Source organism: Parus major, chromosome 21, assembly GCF_001522545.3.
Source record: "Parus major isolate Abel chromosome 21, Parus_major1.1, whole genome shotgun sequence".
NCBI lineage: Eukaryota > Metazoa > Chordata > Aves > Passeriformes > Paridae > Parus > Parus major.
In genome coordinates this window covers 1,161,862-1,182,012 of record NC_031789.1, presented here as the reverse complement: position 1 = coordinate 1,182,012, position 20,151 = coordinate 1,161,862, and the positions used below count along the sequence as shown (strand labels likewise).

General features: G+C 49.6%; 1 protein-coding gene across 1 annotated transcript in view; it reads left to right on the top strand.

The window, feature by feature from the left end:
• The window catches only part of UBR4 (ubiquitin protein ligase E3 component n-recognin 4), an 89,277-nt gene that overhangs the window by 25,123 nt on the left and 44,003 nt on the right, over positions 1 to 20,151 (top strand). The window contains exons 41-65 of the mRNA XM_033519360.1: positions 544 to 702; positions 1,241 to 1,393; positions 1,676 to 1,903; positions 2,671 to 2,828; positions 3,767 to 3,938; positions 4,072 to 4,273; positions 5,085 to 5,248; positions 5,923 to 6,139; positions 6,466 to 6,682; positions 7,949 to 7,981; positions 9,087 to 9,150; positions 9,547 to 9,681; positions 9,955 to 10,126; positions 10,365 to 10,502; positions 10,908 to 11,029; positions 11,591 to 11,702; positions 12,169 to 12,299; positions 12,436 to 12,613; positions 12,797 to 12,901; positions 13,374 to 13,511; positions 14,985 to 15,153; positions 15,928 to 16,024; positions 16,397 to 16,504; positions 16,941 to 17,057; positions 18,978 to 19,517. Coding sequence (XP_033375251.1) covers positions 544 to 702; positions 1,241 to 1,393; positions 1,676 to 1,903; positions 2,671 to 2,828; positions 3,767 to 3,938; positions 4,072 to 4,273; positions 5,085 to 5,248; positions 5,923 to 6,139; positions 6,466 to 6,682; positions 7,949 to 7,981; positions 9,087 to 9,150; positions 9,547 to 9,681; positions 9,955 to 10,126; positions 10,365 to 10,502; positions 10,908 to 11,029; positions 11,591 to 11,702; positions 12,169 to 12,299; positions 12,436 to 12,613; positions 12,797 to 12,901; positions 13,374 to 13,511; positions 14,985 to 15,153; positions 15,928 to 16,024; positions 16,397 to 16,504; positions 16,941 to 17,057; positions 18,978 to 19,517 — 4,029 coding nt within the window. The remainder of the gene's footprint in view (positions 1 to 543; positions 703 to 1,240; positions 1,394 to 1,675; positions 1,904 to 2,670; positions 2,829 to 3,766; positions 3,939 to 4,071; positions 4,274 to 5,084; positions 5,249 to 5,922; positions 6,140 to 6,465; positions 6,683 to 7,948; positions 7,982 to 9,086; positions 9,151 to 9,546; positions 9,682 to 9,954; positions 10,127 to 10,364; positions 10,503 to 10,907; positions 11,030 to 11,590; positions 11,703 to 12,168; positions 12,300 to 12,435; positions 12,614 to 12,796; positions 12,902 to 13,373; positions 13,512 to 14,984; positions 15,154 to 15,927; positions 16,025 to 16,396; positions 16,505 to 16,940; positions 17,058 to 18,977; positions 19,518 to 20,151) is intronic.

Below are 20,151 nucleotides of genomic sequence, written 5' to 3'. Positions count from 1 at the left end.
TGGGTTCCCAGCTCTGAGGAACAGACAGAACTGTGGTTTGTTCTGCATCTCTTGAGATCTGGTGTGAAGTTCTGCATAGCTTAGGGAACATCTTGTAGGAAAAACTCTCCAGGGAAAAGGGTTCCTGCAGCAGGCACAGTGAGAACAGCTCCCTGCCCTCTCCCACCTCACTGCAGCCACCTGAGAGCAGGCTGGAGTCGGGTGGGGATCCTTGACTCAGTGAAAGGACAGGAGGAAATGGCCTTAAGGTGCACCAAGGGAGCTTCAAATCCGTTCCTGTGAACAAGAACTTGTGTGCAGGAGTGGTCAGACATTGGGATATGTTGCCCAGAGTGGAATCACCAGCTCTGGAGGTGTTCAGGAAGTGTCTGGACCTGGCACTCGGGGATGTGGTTTAGGGGTGATCGTGGAGGTGCTGGGGTGATGGCTGTGCTCAGTGATCCCGTGGGTCTCTTCCAGCCTGGATGATTGTGTGGTTCTGATTCTGTAAGTGGCATTTGGAGCTGAAATGCCTGACTCCCCTGAGTTCATTCTGTGGTGCAGATCACAGTGCTGCAGCTCTCAGCCCTGCTCAAACAAGCCGACTCCAGCAAGAGGAAGCTGACCCTGACCCGCCTGGCGTCCGCGCCCGTCCCCTTCACGGTGCTGAGCCTGACTGGGAACCCCTGCAAGGAGGATTACCTGGCTGTGTGTGGGCTGAAGGTAAAGCAAACCCTTTTCCAGGGAGCTGCAGGCATCAGCTCCAGGCCAGCTGTGTTTGTTTCCTCCCTGGAGTTAGCACGGAGCTGCCTCCAAAGTTGTGTCACTGATTCAGCTCCTCATTCGCTTTCCTACCAGACAGATGAGGTGAAAGGAGCAGGACTTGTATGAACAATATAATTAATGAGGCAGTGCCTCAAAATAGTGTTTCTTAGTGTGTTTAGGCTGATTTTGTTTTAAGACAAGAGCCAAGGTTTAGTCATTGTAACAATTGGTGTTCTTTGGCAAGGACTCCTCTTTTTGGTATTCTCTCAAATTTGGATTCAGCTTTCTCAGTGCAGAATCTACAGAAAAAGCTGCACTCTCTGTAGTTTTTTCTTTTCAAACCTTCCCATCATTTCTCTTCAGTGCAGGAAATGGAGATGTAGATTCTCTGGGTCATTATTTGCCATAAGAGAAATGCTGACTTTTAACTGCATTCTTGGCTTCAAATATTTATAAACACTTTGTTTTAATATTTAACCCATTTCCATTACTCCAGGATTGCCACGTGCTGACGTTCAGCAGCTCTGGATCAGTGTCTGATCATTTGGTGCTTCATCCCCAACTGGCCACTGGGAATTTCATCATCAAAGCTGTGTGGCTGCCAGGATCTCAAACAGAGCTGGCCATTGTCACTGCAGACTTTGTCAAGGTACATCTGGCCACCAGCTGTTGGTGGCCATCAGAGTCTGGATCCCTGGGGAGTTGCATGTGGGAGAATGTGATAATATTCTCAGAAATAAATTGGAAATCTGGGATGTTTGGGCTGTTCTTGCAAGGAAAAGCAAACCTGAGGAGCTCAAAGAGAAAAAAAGCTCCAAACATCTCATAGGGATTCCCTCATCTCTTGTTCATTTGCAGTTTTGTATCACAGCAGTTAATTACTGCCTTGATAACCATTGTAGTTAATTATTTCCTTGGTTCCTTCCCACAGATTTACGACCTCTCAGTAGATGCCTTGAGTCCAACTTTCTACTTCCTCCTCCCAAGTTCCAAAATCAGGGATGTCACGTTCCTGTTCAACGAGGAGGGGAAGAACATCATTGTCATCATGTCCTCTGCTGGCTACATCTACACCCAGCTCATGGAGGAGGCCAGCAGTGCCCAGCACGGGCCCTTCTATGTCACCAACGTGCTTGAGGTCAACCACGAGGACCTGAAGGTGCTGGTCACTTCCTTTTCTTTCTTTTTTTGCATCTTTTGAAGGCAGAACTTCCCTTCTGGGTTTTTTTTTCCTTCTCTTTTTAAGCCCCCCTGATCTAGATCAAGGAGCTTTCTTTATTCCTCTAAAGAGAGAAATATCCTTATAGTAAAAGGAGGTGGGGGTGAAAATTAAACCCCTTGATCCTTTCATCTAGAAAATGGAGCATGTTTTCCATGGCTGGCTCTGAAGTCATGCCCAGCAGGATTTCTCAGCAGGGAGATGGCTTCAGAGCAGTGCTGTTCTCAGAGCGAGGCACTCCAAAGGTGCAGGAGCAGAAGGGATAAATCACCATGGCTGGGGCTGGAGAGCTGCTTTTTGTTTCTAGTCTGGAGGGTGACCTTTCAAATCTCTCTGCTGTTTTTACCCCAGCCTGCTTCAGAGCAGGAGCAGATGGGGAGGAGGCCCTGAGGAAGGTGTTTTGTGAGCTGGGCTGACAGGGAACACTCGGTGTGACACTGTCACACAGCGCTGAGGCTCACAACCACAGGAGCTCAGGGTGTTACCTACAGCCTGCGGGTCTGCAGGCTCAGCATCCCCTCCCAGAGCCTTTGAAGTGTCTGATGGATGAGTTCACCCAGGAGTTCAGCTCAGGAAATTGTCATTTAGGGCTCTGCTCTCACTGCTGGGGAGGAGGGGCGGCTTGGGGAATAATTGTGAATGTAACAGCCTGGCAGAGCGTTTGGAGATGTTTGTGTTGAATGTTGGCATTTCTCTGTGTCCCCCAGGACAGCAATGGCCAGGTGGCAGGAGGGGGGGTGTCAGTCTATTACTCCCACGTGCTGCAGATGTTGTTCTTCAGCTACTGCCAAGGCAAATCCTTTGCAGCCACCATCAGCCGGGCCAGCCTGGAAGTGCAGCGGCTCTTCCCAATCAACATCAAGAGGTGAGGATCCTGAGGGACCACTCCCTGCAGTTCTATTTATTTCTTCTTTTAAAAATAAACATCCCAGCTCTGAATGGCCAGACCTTGTGGTGAAAATCCCCTGCTGGCCCATGATTTCTTGCCACTTTTCATGGTCCTTTTGTCCTGGATGATCCTCCTGGGTCCCTTCCAGCTGAGGAATTCCACGATACCCCAGTTGCAGGATGATTAGGAACCAAAGCTGGCTGTTTGAGGATGCATTTTGTCCTCCCAGCAGGATTTGAGAGCAGGAGGTGTGGGAGCTGCACAGGGTGGGCTGCTGGAACCGATGGGATTATCCACCCTCACCGAGCAGGAAGCCTTTGTTTCCTTTCAGCACCACTGCTGCAGTGGACCTTGTGCATGGCTGATTTTCAGCCTCCTTTGGGGGAAACCAGTGAAACTCTGTGAATGTGGCAGGAAAAAGAGGGTTCTGTTGTGTTTGGTGACACACAGTGCTGCACACTCAGGTCACAGACGCTTCACTGGCCTGACACAAAGCCACTGTCACGAGTGGGCTCTGAAGGAGGGTCAGGTTCCAAGAGCTCCTGAACTCCAGTCAAGTTTGGCTTGGTCTTTTTGCAGCTCTGTTTCCACTTTTTCCAGTGAGCAGACACCGATTCTCCTGCGCTGGCCTTTGCTTATTGCTGTTAGGTGTGTTGAAACGTGGAACTGCTCAGATAAAAACATTGCTGAAAGCCATTTATAAATGACATCCTTGATTTGGGGCATAAAATGCAACACTAAGCCACTTTTTTCCTGGAGTTTGCAGGGTAGGGATCAGGGCTGAGGGCTGGGATGCAGCACTTGCATCCCTGCTCAGGACAAAGCTTTAACTGATTGGAACAGAATGAAATTTGTGTGCTTTTGCTTGTGCTGCTCCTGACACGAATGTCATTGTGCCCTTTGTCTCTTTGCAGTTCCAATGGTGGCAGTAAGACTTCTCCAGCCCTGTGTCAGTGGTCTGAGGTGATGAACCACCCTGGCCTGGTGTGCTGTGTCCAGCAGACCACGGGTGTCCCGCTGGTGGTGATGGTGAAACCCGACACCTTCCTCATCCAGGAGATCAAGACCTTGCCAGCCAAAGCCAAGGTTAGCCAGAGTTCCCTGTAATTTTTGACTCTTAAAATTTGCTTTCTTCTTGTTCTCTCAACCAATCTTGGCAGCTTTTCTAACACAAAAGAGTTTGTTCCTCCAAGCAAGAGTTCCTCTCCTTGCCTTGCAGATCCAGGACATGGTGGCCATCCGCCACACGGCCTGCAACGAGCAGCAGAGGACCACCATGATCCTGCTGTGTGAGGATGGCAGCCTGAGGATCTACATGGCCAACGTGGAGAACACATCCTACTGGCTGCAGCCCTCCCTGCAGCCCAGCAGCGTCATCAGCATCATGAAACCCGTGCGCAAGCGCAAGGCGGCCGCCATCAGTAAGGGCTCCTCACTCCTCCTTTGTCACTAATGCAGGTGGAAAGGTTGATCAGCATCATCTAAATACTTAAAACACTCGTTCAGTTGCTGGCTTGTCTCGTTAGGGACTTTTGGGTTTGGGATCTTTTTCCCTTTGAGCTGAGGATTGACCAGAGGGAGGCAGTTTTCTCTTGTTCGGTCTCACTTGTTTATTTTTCCTTATCAGCATTACAAGGTACAAGGAGCTGTGTGCACTGTGATAGAAAAGGGTAAAATGGCCAACAAAGATCCTCTTCAAGGTCTTTTATATGTCCATTTACCCAATTAACAGATGCCAGCTCAATTATTTTTATTAGTGACCCAATGACCCAACACCTGTGTGCTGCACTGTGACATTTTTTACCCAATCACTCACTACCACCCAAAAACCCCTGGGAGAAGAAGATGAAGAAGAAAGAAGAAGGACAAGAGACAACACCCTAAATCCTCCATCCTGTCTCCTGTTCTCTAAACTGCTTTTTCACCCAGTGATTTAACAAACTTTCTATCTACACATTTACACTTTTCCTATCTACCTTTAGCATTTGTTCTCATGTATCACCATGAAAACACGCTCATGAATTTTATATCATATGAAATTCAGTGTTTCCTTAAATTCTAGAACTAAGCATTAGAAACAAGGGCACACACTCTGTATCTCAGACCCCAACACTGGCTAAGTGGGTAAAATGTTTCCATGGATGTGTATAAAAATAATTCCTGAGTTGTTTCTGTGGGTTTTTTAACCACAGCTTTGCCTGTTTTGTCATAAAGATCTCTTTCCCTTTTCAGCAACTCGCACATCCAGCCAGGTGAACTTCCCCATCGACTTCTTTGAGCACAACCAGCAGCTGACAGACGTGGAGTTTGGAGGCAATGACCTGCTGCAGGTGTACAATGCCCAGCAGATAAAGCACAGGCTCAATTCCACGGGCATGTACGTGGCCAACACCAAGGTGAGCGGGGCAATCTGGGTGGCATCATTATTGTTCAGGAGTCTGCTTTGTTCTAATGACCCCACACAAATAGCATAATTCAGCTCTGTGCAGAGCCCTTGGCTTCAGAGGGGATTTTTGAGCTGTGGTTTGTTGTGGGAAATGGTAAAAAAATGGAAAGTTCCACTGAAGGTTTCAATCTGCAGCCTTGGAAAGAGTTTGGGTTGATGTAATGATAAAGGTACACAAACATCAGGTAGAAAAATTGCAAACTTAGATTTCTCTGGTTATAAGTAAGAATATGTCTTGACTAAGTAAGAAATGATTATCATTGGGTAAAATAGTGTGAGGTTTGAGCTGTAATAATGTGAATTATAGAGTAGGCTGGGGATCTAGAAGCTATAATAGAGGGGTGTGTATGAGTACACACCTCTGGCTAAGAGAGAGATGCAGTGTGGCAAAATTCAGCAAAGGTGATAGGTTATTAAGTAAAAACAAGTTTTCTGTTAACTGTCTATCAGACCAAAATGTTATTTATTGCTGTGTGAAGAAGAAACCCGTGACTACCTTGAGCTATGGCTGACTTGTTGTTCCTCTCTAAATCTCACACCTTTGAGCCTGATACCTGGTTTACTTGATCAATAAATGATCTTAACTAGCATGCTGGTGCCATCCCTCATTTCTCACCCTGCCAGCCTGGGGGTTTCACCATCGAGGTGACCAACAACAACAGCACCATGGTGATGACAGGCATGAGGATCCAGATTGGCACCCAGGCCATCGAGAGAGCTCCCTCCTACCTGGAGATCTTCGGCCGCACCATGCAGCTCAACATGACCCGCGCGCGCTGGTTCGACTTCCCCTTCACCCGGGAGGAGGCTCTGCAGGCTGACAAGAAACTCACCATCTTCAGTAAGGCTCCTGCAGCCCCTCAGCTGCTGCTGGCTCGCTTTGGGGTGGGGTGGAGCTGCTTCAGGGAGTTTTCACCATCCCTTGGCCGCTGAAACATCTCGAGGAGGGGTTTTGGTGGCTTTGTTTATGGCCCAGTTTCTCGGTGCTGCTCAGTGATTTTGTGCTGAGGAAAGAGGAGGGAAAAGGCCCTGCAAAGGAGGTGGCACTGTCAGTGTTTGTGTGTTAATGACAGTGTAATTGCTGTCCTGGCCCTGTGAAACGAGGCTGGTTTGGATCCAAAACCAGCAGTTTCCTCAGATTCTAAGAAATTTCTCTCACCGCTACAGTCGGAGCTTCCGTGGATCCTGCTGGAGTCACCATGATGGATTCCATAAAAATTTATGGCAAAACCAAGGAGCAGTTTGGGTGGCCTGACGAGCCCCCCGAGGATTTCCCATCTGCTTCTGTGAGCAACGTGTGTCCCCCAAACCTCAACCAAGGCAACGGCACTGGGGACACCGAGTCAGCCGCCCCTGCTGCTGCCAGTGGCACTGTCCTGGAGAGGTATTTCCACACTCTTCCCTTTCTTTATCCTTGGAAATGGGTTCTTGGGTGCTTTTCCTGACTCAGAGAGCTGGAGGGAATTTGAGTTGTTCTCACTGCCTTCCACAGCAGCGATTAAAAACTGATTATTCTCTCAGCAGGAGGGTTTGTGGTGGCTCTTGGTAGATCTGTGTGCTTGCTTGTGCTGCCTAGTTCATGTTTCAGCAGTCTCCAGGAGCTCAAAGCAATTTCTGCTGCCTTGGTGCATTCCCTGGTTTCAAGCTGGCCCTTTTTGGTCTCTGAGGCTCACAGAGGTCGGGTCTCTCTGAAGTTAAGCTCAGTTTTGAGGAGGGCTTTGTGTGTGGCTCTGCTTTAGGCCCGTGGCTCCCACCAGCCTGCCTTGTAGCCCCATGGGCTGAGCTCTGCTGGGGAAGGTGTTGGCTTTTCCCCCATATCCCTGCTGAGAGCCAAACCCCAGGGGTCACCTGGACATAAACCCAGTGAATAAACTCGTGTTCTCTCCTGCATCCACGCTGTGTTTTCCTTTGAGCTCACACTTTGTATCGTGAGGGCTGTAAAAGCAGCAGGGGCAGGAGGAGCTGGTACTGCTGAAAGATGGACATTTCAGAGAGCTGGGAGGAACTGGTGCTCAAGTTTGTCAGACTGAAATCCTCAGGGCTTGAGGTGCCACTGAGGCCCAGCTGAAGGACCTGTTCAGCCATCCTTTAATACTTTGTCTCATAATTGATGGGGTTTTTTCCTGTGTTTATTTCCCCTTTCCTTCCCTCCTCTGCTGTGACATCCCCACAAGATGTCCCTCTCGCCACAGACACTCTCTCTGCTTTTCCAGAGCACTGGGATTATGTTCTAAAAATTCAGATATAAAAAAAAAACCCATTCTTCCTATTTGTTGTTACCTCCTGAAGAGCCTCTGGAGTAGGAGCAGTCAGTGGCAGGCAGGAGGCAGCTTTTCTATCCAAGTGTGGTGTCTGCACTGGAATTTAAGCCTGGGTGGTGCTTTCAGTGGTGCTTTCAGTGGTGCTTGGCTTCTCTGTGTGAGGTGACCTGGCTCATCTCTGTCTTTGTTCTGCTCCAGCCCAGTGTGTGCTGCCCAGGTAGAAAGACCCTGCTTAGACTGACGCTCCCCTGGCTTCCTGATTTCCCCATTTAATTTGCCTTTTGCTTAGAATGTGTTCTAGGGAGTTTTTCTGTGAGCTTTACACATTATTTTATTTTTATTTTTATTTTTATTTTTTGTTTTTTCCTTTTTTCTTTGCTCCCCCAAAGTTCTGACACTGAGTCCCTAACCACCCTGGACCGGTTAGTATGGCATCCTTTTCTCTGCACGAGTGAGAGTGTGTGTCAGAGAGACAGAACACATGCTGTGGCTTCTGGTGACTGGGGCTTTTTATTTTGTTTTCTGAGTCACATTTGCTTCTTTACATCCTGGTCATTGCATGGCAGATGGTTTAGCAAATGTAAAGATGAGCTGGTTTGCAGATTTTTGCTGTTCACAGTGTTAACTGTTGCTTATCTGACAGACTGCTCTCTGCTTTGTTCCTTCCTTGTGCCTTTTTATCCCACTTGTGTTCCCTCCAAGCTTTATGAGGGTGGCTGTGGGGAGGGAGGGGGATGTTATTTACCACCACCACACCAGACAGTTGTTCCTCCTACCTCCCAATCAGTGTTATTTTTCCCCTCAATGCTCTCTTTTCCCTGCCTTTTCCTGTATTTTCCTGCTCCTTCTGGTGTGTCAGATGGCAATTTCAGGTGGTTCTACCTGGGGACACAGAGTAGGGACTTTGCTGCCACTCGAAAATCAGGTTTTCCCTTGGAAAAAGCATTTTCCAGCCTGTTTGAACCTCAGCATCCCTCTCTTGGGGTAGGGGGGGGGTCACACCCAGTGCTCCGAGCGAATTTCCCACCGGAATATTTTGTGCTGGAAAACTCCAAAGTGGGAAGAGCAACCTGTGTGAGAACAGGCAGCCAGGAGAACGTTTGCTCCCTGAGCAAAGTCGGTTCCGCTTTTTCCCCATGTGTCATAGCCAGCCTTGATCTGCAGTCATCTGTACGTCTGGGGGCCATGGTGAATTGGGACTGTCAAGACAATCCAAGTTATCCCTGCTGCAGGCTGCGTAAGGAAATGTTTTATCCTCTTTGGGAGAGAAAAGCCCCTGTCTTTCAGCTGTGGATTATTAAAGCAGTCCTAAGTTTGTCTGTGAGCGTGAGCCAGGTTTAACTCTGGTCTGTAACACAATGAAATGATATGCATGGTGCCTGTGGCAGGTTTTATCATGCTTTGATTTTGTACTTGGCATTCGTTAGCTGTCTCTGAGCTACTCATGAGTGTAGCCCGCATAAAGCAAAGTGCTAAGGAGAGAGAAGGGGTTGCTGTACTCAAGCCTGCTTTCCTCTCTCCCTCCAGGCTAGTAGTGAGTTCTTTAGAAGCGCTGGAAAGCTGCTTTGCTGTGGGACCAGTCAACGAGAAGGCAAGTAACTTTGTGAATACATTCCTGAGCTGTGGAGCTGGGGGAGGAGGGGTGAGCTCAGCACTACCTCCTGCAGCCCCGGGGGCCTGATAGCAGCAGAGCCGCATCCCTTTTGCTCACAGCACTGATCTGAAAGTTGCCTTAGCCAAAAGCTGTCTGAAACTAGTTTAGAATGACAATTGGCATTTGCATTTAGAGCTGGTGGGCTTTTTGTGCTTGGGGAGTGACCTGGTTTACAGAAACAGCAGGGCAGGAGCCCATAAATGTCAAAAGGACTTTTCCTAAATGTCAGATAGTCAGTGGAGGGAGGCTGTCAAAAGGCTGTTGAGGGAAGGGAGCTGCAGGTACCCCGAGGGATGGTAAATGTAGTAAATGATGGGGTTTGTCTGTTCCTAGGAGAAGAATAAGTTTGCAGCTCAGGAGCTGGCTATGGTGCTGCTGTCCATGCCAGCCCCTTCCAGCGTGCAGCAGCAGACCAAGAGCCTCCTGGCCAGCTTGCACACCAGCCGTTCAGCCTACCACAACCACAAGGTACTGCCCAGGACGTGGATCTGGGGGCTTCTGGGACCTGCCAGGTCATGGCTGAGGTGCAGAAACAAACCTCCTGGCTCATCTCACTTCAGCTCCTGCTGCCTGCCCTGCTGGCTTTTGTGTTTCACCTGAGTTGTGGGATTCTGTGACCTTTTAGGCTTAGCTGTCCTTCCCTGGATGGCAAATGCCAGATTTCCCCAGGATCTGTCCCCTGGTTGTACTTCAGCTGCTTTCTCTGTTGTTTTTCTTTGCCTGTCCCCTCTCACCCTCCAGGATCAAGCACTGCTATGCAAAGCCATTCAGTATTTGGCTTCCTCCACCAAAGAAGGGAAGGACCTTGACCCCGAGGTGTTCCAGAGGCTGGTCATCACTGCTCGATCCATTGCTATTATGAGACCCAACAATCTGGTCCACTTCACAGAATCAACTGTGCTGCTGGAAACAGGTAGATAAGTCTGCAATTTTCTCTGAGTTTCTGTTGTGATAATTGGGGGCTGTGCTGGGGTGTCGGGTTTGGAGCGACAGGGGCTGGATTTGACACCTTTGCTAGGTGTGTGATATCCTGGTGATGAGAACATCAAAGCCTCTGGGGAAAAAAAAAGCCATTTCCAATAAATTTGGTGTTCCCCTCATTAAGGTTTTCCCCTGCATATTTCTGAGAGGTGATTTTTTAATCTGTGCAGAGAGTGAAGAAGGGCAGGAGGCCCAGAAACACGTGGAAGGAGAGGGCTGCACCTTCATTACCCAGCTGGTGAACCACTTCTGGAAACTCCACGCTTCCAAACCCAAAAACGCCTTCCTGGCCCCTGCCTGCCTGCCAGGTGGGAGAGCTCTTCCTTTGCTGTCTGTGCTTTCTGAAGGAGCCTGTCTGAAGTTTGTAAGCAGAGAGAAAACAACTTGTTCGGTTTATGAGGTGGAGCTGCTGGTTCTGCTCCTGATCCTGCAGCTTTTGTTCAGGGGGATGTGTGTTGTGCCAGGAAAAAGGGACTGATGGGTGATTTCCCCACATTTGGCTTCGTGGGTAGTGTTGGAGCATACTCAGTGGTGCTGGTATGACAATGTTCCATCAGACAGACAAGACTGGCTCAGTCTGGATCAAAAATCAATATATTTGTGCTCTTAGCACTGTGCCTCGAAGTCTGCAAACAAAAGATGCTTCCTGCAGCGCCTCACTCTGTGCTGGAACACCAAGAGCTGATTTCATTCCTGCTTTTATTCCTCCTCAGGTCTCACCCACGTTGAAGCCACAGTCAATGCTCTGGTGGATATCATCCATGGATACTGCACCTGTGAGCTGGACTGTATCCACACTGCATCCAAGATCTACATGCAGATGTTACTTTGCCCCGTATGTCATCCTGCTCTGCTCTCATTGCTCTTCCTCAGCCTCTGATTGCACCAGGGGAGGTTTAGGTTGGACCTCAGGGAAGATTTCTTCATGGAAATGGTGTTCCAGCCTGCCACAGGCTGCCCAGAGCAGTGGTGGAGTCCCCAAGCTCAGGAGAGACGTAAAAGTGTGGTGTGGCACTTGGGGACAGTGTTGGGTTTGTGCTGGGACTTGATCTCCCAGGGCTTTTTCAACCTAAACGTTTCTATGGTTTTATAACGTGAAAAGAATTGAATGTGGGTAGAATGCAAATACATAGCACAGACACAAAATACAGCCAAAAACACCCACCAGAACTGAAGGAAGGAGAATTCTCTCTTCTTGTGTTCCAGTAATGTTTGCCATGTGGAATTCCAAGTGTTGCTTTGTGGCTCCTGAGGGGAGCAGGGAGCTGAGGCAGTGACTCGTGTCCTACACAAAAGACTGACAAGAGTCACAAATGTATTTTTAGCCATCTTTCCAAATGCTGTGATTAAAGACTTGGAGTTTAAGGAGTGTAATGATGAACTGTTAACCCTGCAGGACCCAGCAGTGAGCTTTTCCTGCAAGCAAGCTTTGATCAGGGTGCTGAGACCTCGGAACAAGCGGCGGCACGTGACCCTGCCATCGTCCCCTCGCAGCAACACTCCCATGGGTACGCCACAAACCAGCATGGCCTTCTTGAGTGGCCAGAAAATAAAGTGATCTTGTTCAAATTTGGACTAAAAAAACCCTAAAATCAGCCTTTTTCCTTTCTTTTCCTTCCCCTTGCCCCTTAAGCCCCTTTTTATTTTATAAACTCTCACCTTTTCATTGGTATTTTGGGATTCAACAAAGAAATCTCTCTGAGATATTCCCCTTTCAGTGACAGGAAAATCTGATCATTTTATCTGGAGTTAGTATTTCTAGGCATGTTTTCAGGGTTTAATAAATCAGTCAAAGATGTGTGCAGACCAAAATTACCAGAGCTGCAGACAAGAGAGGTTTTTCAGAATTGGAGCAAATTGTCGGTGTCAGGGAATCTCTTGGGAACTGAGGGGAGCTTGGGGCTTTTCCCCAGCGTTAAGTGCCTTGTTTGGGGTGGGATGAGGAGATTGACCCAGTCCTGCTGTGGCACTCAGGAGATAAGGATGATGATGATGATGACGATGCAGAAGACAAGCTGCAGAGCTCTGGGATAACAAACGGAGAGCACATCCGGCAGGAGAGCCAGGAGCAGAGCGAGGTGGATCACGGCGACTTTGAGATGGTGGTGAGTCCAGAGCTTCTCCTCGAAGCCTTTGAAGTGTGCCAGGACTCGAGTTAGTTTAGTTCTGATGAGGTAGTGTAGTTCTGCTCCCTGACTGGTGGTCTGGGGAAAGCTCTCAGTGTGTTTCCTCTCTCCACAGTCGGAATCCATGGTTCTGGAGACTTCTGAGAACGTGAATAATGGGAACCCTTCTCCTCTGGAGGCTCTCCTGGCTGGAGCAGAGGGGTTCCCTCCCATGCTGGATATCCCTCCAGATGCAGATGATGAGACAATGGTGGAGCTGGCTATTGCCCTGAGCCTGCAACAAGATCAGCAAGGTCAGACCTGGGCACTGTCAGCAGGCAAAAAAGGGGATGGAAACTGGGGAAACTGGGGAAGAAACGAGGCAAAGCTGTCGGTGTCACCACCAAAGACAGCAGAACCATGAAATGTACAGAAAATGCCAGAGTTAACTTCATCCTCTCAAAGAAAGGTGCTCATAAGTTGTTCTGTGCTTGCAGGGAGCAGCAGCAGTGCCCTTGGACTGCAGAGCTTGGGGCTGTCGGGCCAAGCTCCCAGCTCCTCCTCCCTCGACGCCGGAACGCTCTCGGACACAACGGCATCAGGTAACTGTTCACTGCAAGGCATCATCATCTCTTTCACATTCTGACCTAAGTCATGCCTTCAGATTTGGAAGAGCCACTTATTGCTATTGGCTTCTTGTGTTTTTGAGAGTGTACTTAGAGCTGTTCCCTGCTCTGATTGACTCACTGTGGATTTCTGAGGAAGTCATTTCCTCTCTTGAAACTAAAGCAGACAAAACAAAGCATGTGCTGTATTTCCCTTGCATTTATGAACAAGCAGACATTGTTCTCTTAAGTAACTGTGCATGCCTGTGTGTTTGATGAGAAGCTTTCCTTTCGGGGTATCTCCCCTCCAGGGCTTTCAGCAGCCTGAATTGTCCCTCTCCCTTTCCCTTTGTGGCTGTCCCCAAACCCAGAGCCCAGTCCCTGCAGCCTTTCCCTCGTGGCGTGAGCGTGGTTTGCAGTTGTTCCCAGGCAGTGTTTTTACTTGTAACAGCTCTCTTTATTCTCTTAGCTCCAGCGTCGGACGACGAGGGCAGCACGGCGGCCACGGACGGCTCCACGCTGCGGACGTCGCCCGCGGAGCACGGCGGCAGCGTGGGCTCGGAGAGCGGCGGCAGCGCCGTGGACTCGGTGGCTGGGGAGCACAGCGGTGAGTGAGCCCTGCTGCACCCTGCTGCACCCTGCATCACCCTGCATCACCCTGCTTCATCCTGCATCACCCTGCTGCACCCCTGCTGCACCCCTGCTGCACCCCTTCATCACCCTGCTGCACCCCTGCTGCAGCCCTGCATCGCCCTGCATCGCCCTGCATCGCCCTGCTGCACCCCTGCATCGCCCTGCATCGCCCTGCTGCACCCCTGCTGCACCCTGCTGCAGTCCTGCATCACCCTGCTGCACCCCTGCATCACCCTGCTGCACCCCTGCATCACCCTGCATCGCCCTGTATCACCCTGCATCGCCCTGCTGTACCCTGCTGTACCCTGCATCACCCTGCTGTACCCTGCATCACCCTGCTGCACCCCTGCATCGCCCTGCTGCAGCCCTGCATCACCCTGCATCACCCTGTATCACCCTGCATCACCCTGTATCACCCTGCATCACCCTGTATCACCCTGCTGTACCCTGTATCACCCTGTATCACCCTGCATCACCCTGCTGCACCCCTGTATCACCCTGCATCACCCTGTATCACCCTGCTGTACCCTGCATCACCCTGCTGCACCCCTGTATCACCCTGCATCACCCTGTATCACGCTGTTCCCTCCCTGTTCCCTCCCTGCTGCCTCAGCTTTCCCCTCCCTGGGAACGTCTGGGTGATCCCTGGCTCAGAGGGAATCTCAGCTCAGAGGAAGTCTCACCGCTGCCCTCCGCTGTTCTGTGATCCACAAACGGAGTATTGGCTGCTTTTCGTGGTTCTCTGCAGTGTGGGATCTGCAGCAGCTTTTGCTGGGCTGGAATAACAGAATCATCATCTTGTGCTACCCCAGGCTGCTCCAAGCCTCGTCCAACCTGGCCCTGCACACTTTGCAGGATGGGGTGATGTGCCAGGGCTTCATCACCCTCTGAGTAAAGAATTTATTCCTGATTTCCCATCCAACCCTGTCTTTGTTCAGCTTAAAGGCACTGCCCTGGGGCTGTCACTCTCTCCCCAGGTAACAAATCCCTTTCCAGAAGTACCCAGTGCTCCACGAGGTGCTGGGAGGGCTCACCAAGGTCTCCCTGGAGCCTTTTCCTCTCAGAACACCCAGAGCAGGACACACAATTCACTGCTGCTGGTTGAGTTTGGATGGGGTAGAATTCATTCCCCTCTTTTTAATTTGGGACTTACAGCCAGGTAAAATAATCACAGGTTTTTAACAAAAAATTGTCTGCACTGCCCCTCCATGCTGAGTTTGAATTTCTGCCGTGGGACTCGTTCAGTTTGGGCCACAAAGATGAGAGTGACAAAGATTTTTACAAACACCATCTTCAGCTTCTGTTGTAGCTTTGAGAGCCAAAGCCAGCATCTCCTTTGGAAATTCCAAATGATTCCAAAGCCCAGCTGGGCTGTGCTGGGTGGACACAAAGCAGGGGAGGTGTTTTTTGTGTCACTGATGATGTTTTGCCCCGTTTCCCTGGGCAGTGTCCGGCAGGAGCAGCGCCTACGGGGACACGGCGGCCGAGGGTCACCCCGCGGGGCCGGGCAGCGTCAGCTCCAGCACCGGAGCCATCAGCACCACCACGGGCCAGCAGGAGGGAGAAGGCTCCGAGGGGGAAGGGGAGGCAGAAGGGGATGTCCACACCAGCAACAGGCAAGAGGTTTTGTTTTCCTCTTGAGGAGTGATGTCTGTGCTGCCAGGGGGGTGTTTGTGGAGGAGAGGGGGGAAAATTGGGAAGTTGGAAACACAGGGTGGAGCAAACTGCTGTTGCAGAATTATGGGATTGAGATATTTGTGAATTTGAGGTATTTGTGAATCCCCTGAGATGGAGGGGATTCACAAATGTCATCCAGTCCATCTCCAGGCTCTGCACACACACCCCAGCAGTCTCACCCTCTGCATCCAAACAGTGCTCCTGGAGCTCTGGCAGCCTCGGGGCTGTGCCCCCATTCCCTGGGGAGCCTGGGCAGTGCCAGCACCTCTGTGTAATCATCATCAAACACACAAAACTGCTGCCTCTAGGAAGGGATGGAAAATCCTGTGTGAGTCCACTCAGCACGGAATCACCCAAATCTTGGGAGCCTGAAATTCACAACAGTGAAATTCACTGCTGGGACAAACGTGTGTGCAGGTGGTCCCTGGGAACACAAGCAGCTTTTCATTCTGTGGGAGCAGGGGCTCAGTCCCTTCCCAGTGCAGCGTGGAGCTGATTTCCAGGGTGTTTCCATGCAGTTGCAGTCCCCAGGTGGGCAGGCCTGGGCGGTGTGGCTCCATCCTCAGGGGTGCTCTGCATGCTCAGCATCGCTCCCCTGTGAAGCCTGAGCGAGTCCTCTCCTCCCTGGGAGGATCTGCTGGCTCTGGGGCAGATTGCAGCTCTCCTGGAGACCCTGCTGGGTGTGATGTGGGGTGTGTGTGGTGTGTCCCCAGGCTGCACATGGTCAGGCTGATGCTGCTGGAGAGGCTGCTGCAGAATTTACCCCAGCTGAGGAACGTCGGCGGCGTCCGGGCCATCCCTTACATGCAGGTGAGTGAGGAGGGCTCGGAGCTGAGCCCCAAATCCAAGGGTTCAGGCACTGCTGCCACTTTGCACCTGATTTTTCTCCTCCCTGCCCAGTCCCAGTGTGAGTCCAGCATTCCTTACCCACAGGTTTTTGCTGGATTTGTGCCTCTCTCAGTGTGACTTCACAGCTGACTGAGGAGCCTGAGGCTCCAATCCTTGAGCTCCTTTGGGAAGGTCTTGTGGGTTTCTGCTGAATGTTCATATTAGGATGTGAGGCTGGATTTGGGAAAAGAACACAGATAAATCAAAATTAGTGCTGTTTTGTGATAAAAGATAACTAGTGATCTTGAAAATGTGGGACCTGCCCTGTAATAATTCTCTGACTGCTCTTGCCAGGTTATTCTGATGCTCACAACAGACCTGGATGGAGATGATGAGAAAGACAAGGGAGCTTTGGATAACCTTCTGTCCCAGCTGATTGCAGAGCTGGGCATGGACAAAAAGGTAAAGTGAATTTGCTCCTTCTACAGAGGATTTCCTTCCGTGGAGGAATTAAATGCTTGGGAGTCCCAGAAACATTGCTGTGTGGATGTGTTCAGGCAGTTTATTCCTCTTGCCTCCTTTCATGTAAGGTAGAAAATTCCATGAGTGGAACTCCCACTGTTTCCTGGGCCTGGCATCCACAAGTGAGCATGAAAATTTGTTTTTCTGGAATTAAACTCTGATCAGTAAATTCCTGATTGACACATGTAGCTTTTCGTTTGAGTGGGACTGTTCTGGCAGCCAGGCCACTGCCTACCCTTCTACTGAGGCTTTTTTAGTCTTATTGCTTGAGCTTGAATTAGAAATGCTTCCTGAGGATCAGAGCACAGAATTTGAGAGGCTTGGGACACTGCTGAGCCCTGGGATTGAGCGAGCAGGGATGTGTCTTTCCTTGCAGGATGTGTCCAAGAAGAACGAGCGCTCCCCTGTGAACGAGGTGCACTTGGTGGTGATGAGGCTGCTCAGCGTCTTCATGTCCAGAACCAAGTCAGGATCCAAGACTTCCATTTGTGAGGTACAATCTCCAAATTGCTTTGTCAGGGGATGATTTTTCTCCCCCTCATGAGCACTGCACACAGCTGTGGTGCTCTCAGCAGCAGAACATGTGGAATTGTTGGAGCCAAGTGCACAGAGGTGCTCAGGGCACCCTCTGGAGCCAGGCTGGGAGAGTTGGGAATGCTGGGGAGGAGAAGGTGGTGTGGAGACCCCAGAGCACCTTCCAGGCTGTGGAGGGGACACAGGAATGCCAGAGTGACAGGACAAAGTGGAATGGGTTCAAACTGAAGGAGGGGAAATTCAGGTCAGATATTGGGAAGAAATTCTTCTTCCCGGAGAAGCTGAGGCTGCTCCTGGATCCCTGGCAGTGCCCAGGGCCGGGCTGGGCAGGGCTTGGAGCATCCTGGGACTGTGGAAAACATCCCTGAGATGTCCCTGCCCATGGCAGGGGGTGGAATGAGGTGAACTTTAAAGTCCCTTCCCACCCAAGCCATTCTGGGATTCCACGATGTGCTCGGGGGAACTTTTGCTCATCAGAGACAATCTGAAATCTGCTGACTGAAATAACAGATCTAAAACTGCAAAATCCTTGAAAGAGCTTTGGAAAAACGTACAGGGAACCTGTAACATTACTGAACTCTTGTGGAAAAAGAGTTTTGAAAGTGGGACTGGAGGAAGCAGCCACGTAAAGAGAATTGGATTCTTGTTTTGTGCTCGGCTCCAGACTGAGCTCAGGGCAGCACATTAATGATGTTACTTAAAACAGCCTGGCACATTTCTCCCTCACATCTCACCAGTGCTGAAGGGGTTAAAGAGGATTTGTAATGTGATTATTGGAAAGCAATATGCTGCTGTGTCAACGTAAAAGTCGCTAAGAGGATTCCTTAGATATTTGTTGCTAAAAGGTACAGTAATAAGGCATAAAAAGCAGTATGTGTGGTGGGAAGGAGATTAATAAAAAAGCATAGAGGTTAAAAAATTTAGTCTGAACTGCATCAAATTTTAATGAGCTTATGAGCTGTGGGGTTTGTTTGGATTTACAGGGCTGCTTTAATAGTTTTATTTACAGTAGCTTTTTTTCTCCAGCTTTTGTTACTCACTTGAGCTTCCCACAGAAATCAAAGCTCCTCGTCTTGCAGAATGCAGGTGGAGCAATACCTGGGTGGAGCAGAGCCTGTGAGAGGCAGCTGCAACAGGGACTCTTTCTCTCCCAGGATTCACACCCAGCTGGCCAAATCCCAGATAAACAAACAGAAATCCCAACTTTAAAAAAAAAAAATTAAATGAGAAAGGGGAAAAGAAAGAAGGGAAAAAAAGCCCTAGTTGTCTAATCCACAGCAGAGTGGCCTCTGGCACATGTGTCGAGGGGAGATTAGACTTAAGAGGAGATTTTATTTGTTTTCCTGTACTAAGCACTTGTTCAAAAGAGTCTCTGTAAATATTTGAGTTGCTTTTCATAAACACAAAAAAAAAAAAAACCCCCAAAAAAAAAAAACCCAACCTCAAACAAACCCCAAACTTAAAAGCTGCCTGCAAAGTTTGATCCAGACCTGCTCTCCTGGCCACGCTGCCAGCTCAGGGCTGCCCCACTGCAGCTTCCCAGGTGTGTTCCTGACCCAGCTCCTCCCCTGTGTATTGAGAAACCACCAGTTTATCCACCACCCTTCACAGAAGTAAACATGAACACCGTTTATTTCTATTATTAACACACCTTTTATAGGGTTTTACAGGGTCTGCAGGCAGAGCAAGCTACTATTGGCTAACACACACACAGTTTCCATTTATTCTCCTACACACAAGGATATTGTTTTGCTTTACTCTCTCTTCTCCATGAAGGTTTCAAGGATTTTATCCCTTAATATCACTACTTATTTCAAAGGCAGCTTTGTGCATACAGACCTTTACTAATACATAAAATATATCAACACCTGTGTTGCAGGCTTCCTCCCTGATCTCCAGTGCCACAGCAGCTGCCTTGCTGAGCTCTGGTGCTGTTGATTACTGTCTGCACGTGCTGAAATCCCTGCTGGAGTACTGGAAGAGCCAGCAGAACGACGAGGAGCCCGTGGCCAGCAGCCAGCTCCTGAAGCCTCACACCACCTCGTCTCCCCCCGACATGAGCCCCTTTTTCCTCCGCCAGTACGTCAAGGTGAGTCCTGCCCCTCTCTGCAGGGCTCAGCAAAGCAGCCCTGCACCAGGAGTTTACCAAAATCCATCTTCTGTAGCCCAAATTTCCAGCTGGGAGCGCTCTGAGTGCTCACAGGGCTTCTGCAATCCTTGGTGCCCTCCTAAAGCAGGAGTTCTTTGGGGGTGCTGTCAGTTTTCCTGGAGGAATCATCCTGAAGGAAAACTGCTCCAGCCCATGGCTCCCTGTGCTTGGCAGGCAGAATTCCTGAACTTGGTGTGGAATGGTGGAATTTCCACAGTAATTCCATTTTTTGGTGCTGTTTTGCCGTGGTTTGGTGTTGGTACAGGCGCATTTAATTACTGATTAAACGTAAAATAAATTAAACTGCTTTATTTCTCCAGACCAGCTCAGTGCATCCTCACTTCCCTCCAGCTCAAAGCCTTGTGCAGGACTTTGTTCATCATTTGTGAACATTCTTTGGGCTGCAAAGGGGCAGAAATAGCTTTTTTTTAAGAAAAAGTCAGCAAAATCAGTCAGAGCCTGAGGGATTCCAAGTACAAGGCCTTGTGCAGGGCGGGATTTCAAGTTCAAGGCCTTGTGCAGGGCGGGATTTCCAGTTCAAGGCCTTGTGCAGGCCTTTGTTCATCATTTGTGAACATTCTTTGGGCTGCAAAGAGGCAGAAATGTTTTTTTTTTAAAAAAAAAAACATCAAAATCAGCCCATCACTGAGAGCCTGAGGGATTCCAAGTTCAAGGCTTTGTGCAGGGCGGGATTTCAAGTTCAAGGCCTTGTGCAGGCCTTTGTTCATCATTTTCTAACATTCTTTGGGCTACAAAGGGGCAGAAATAGCTTTTTTTTTAAGAAAAACATCAAAATCATCCCATCACTCAGAGCCTGAGGGATTTCAATTTCAAGGCCTTGTGCAGGGCGGGATTTCAAGTTCAAGGCCTTGTGCAGGCCTTTGTTCATCATTCTTTAACATTC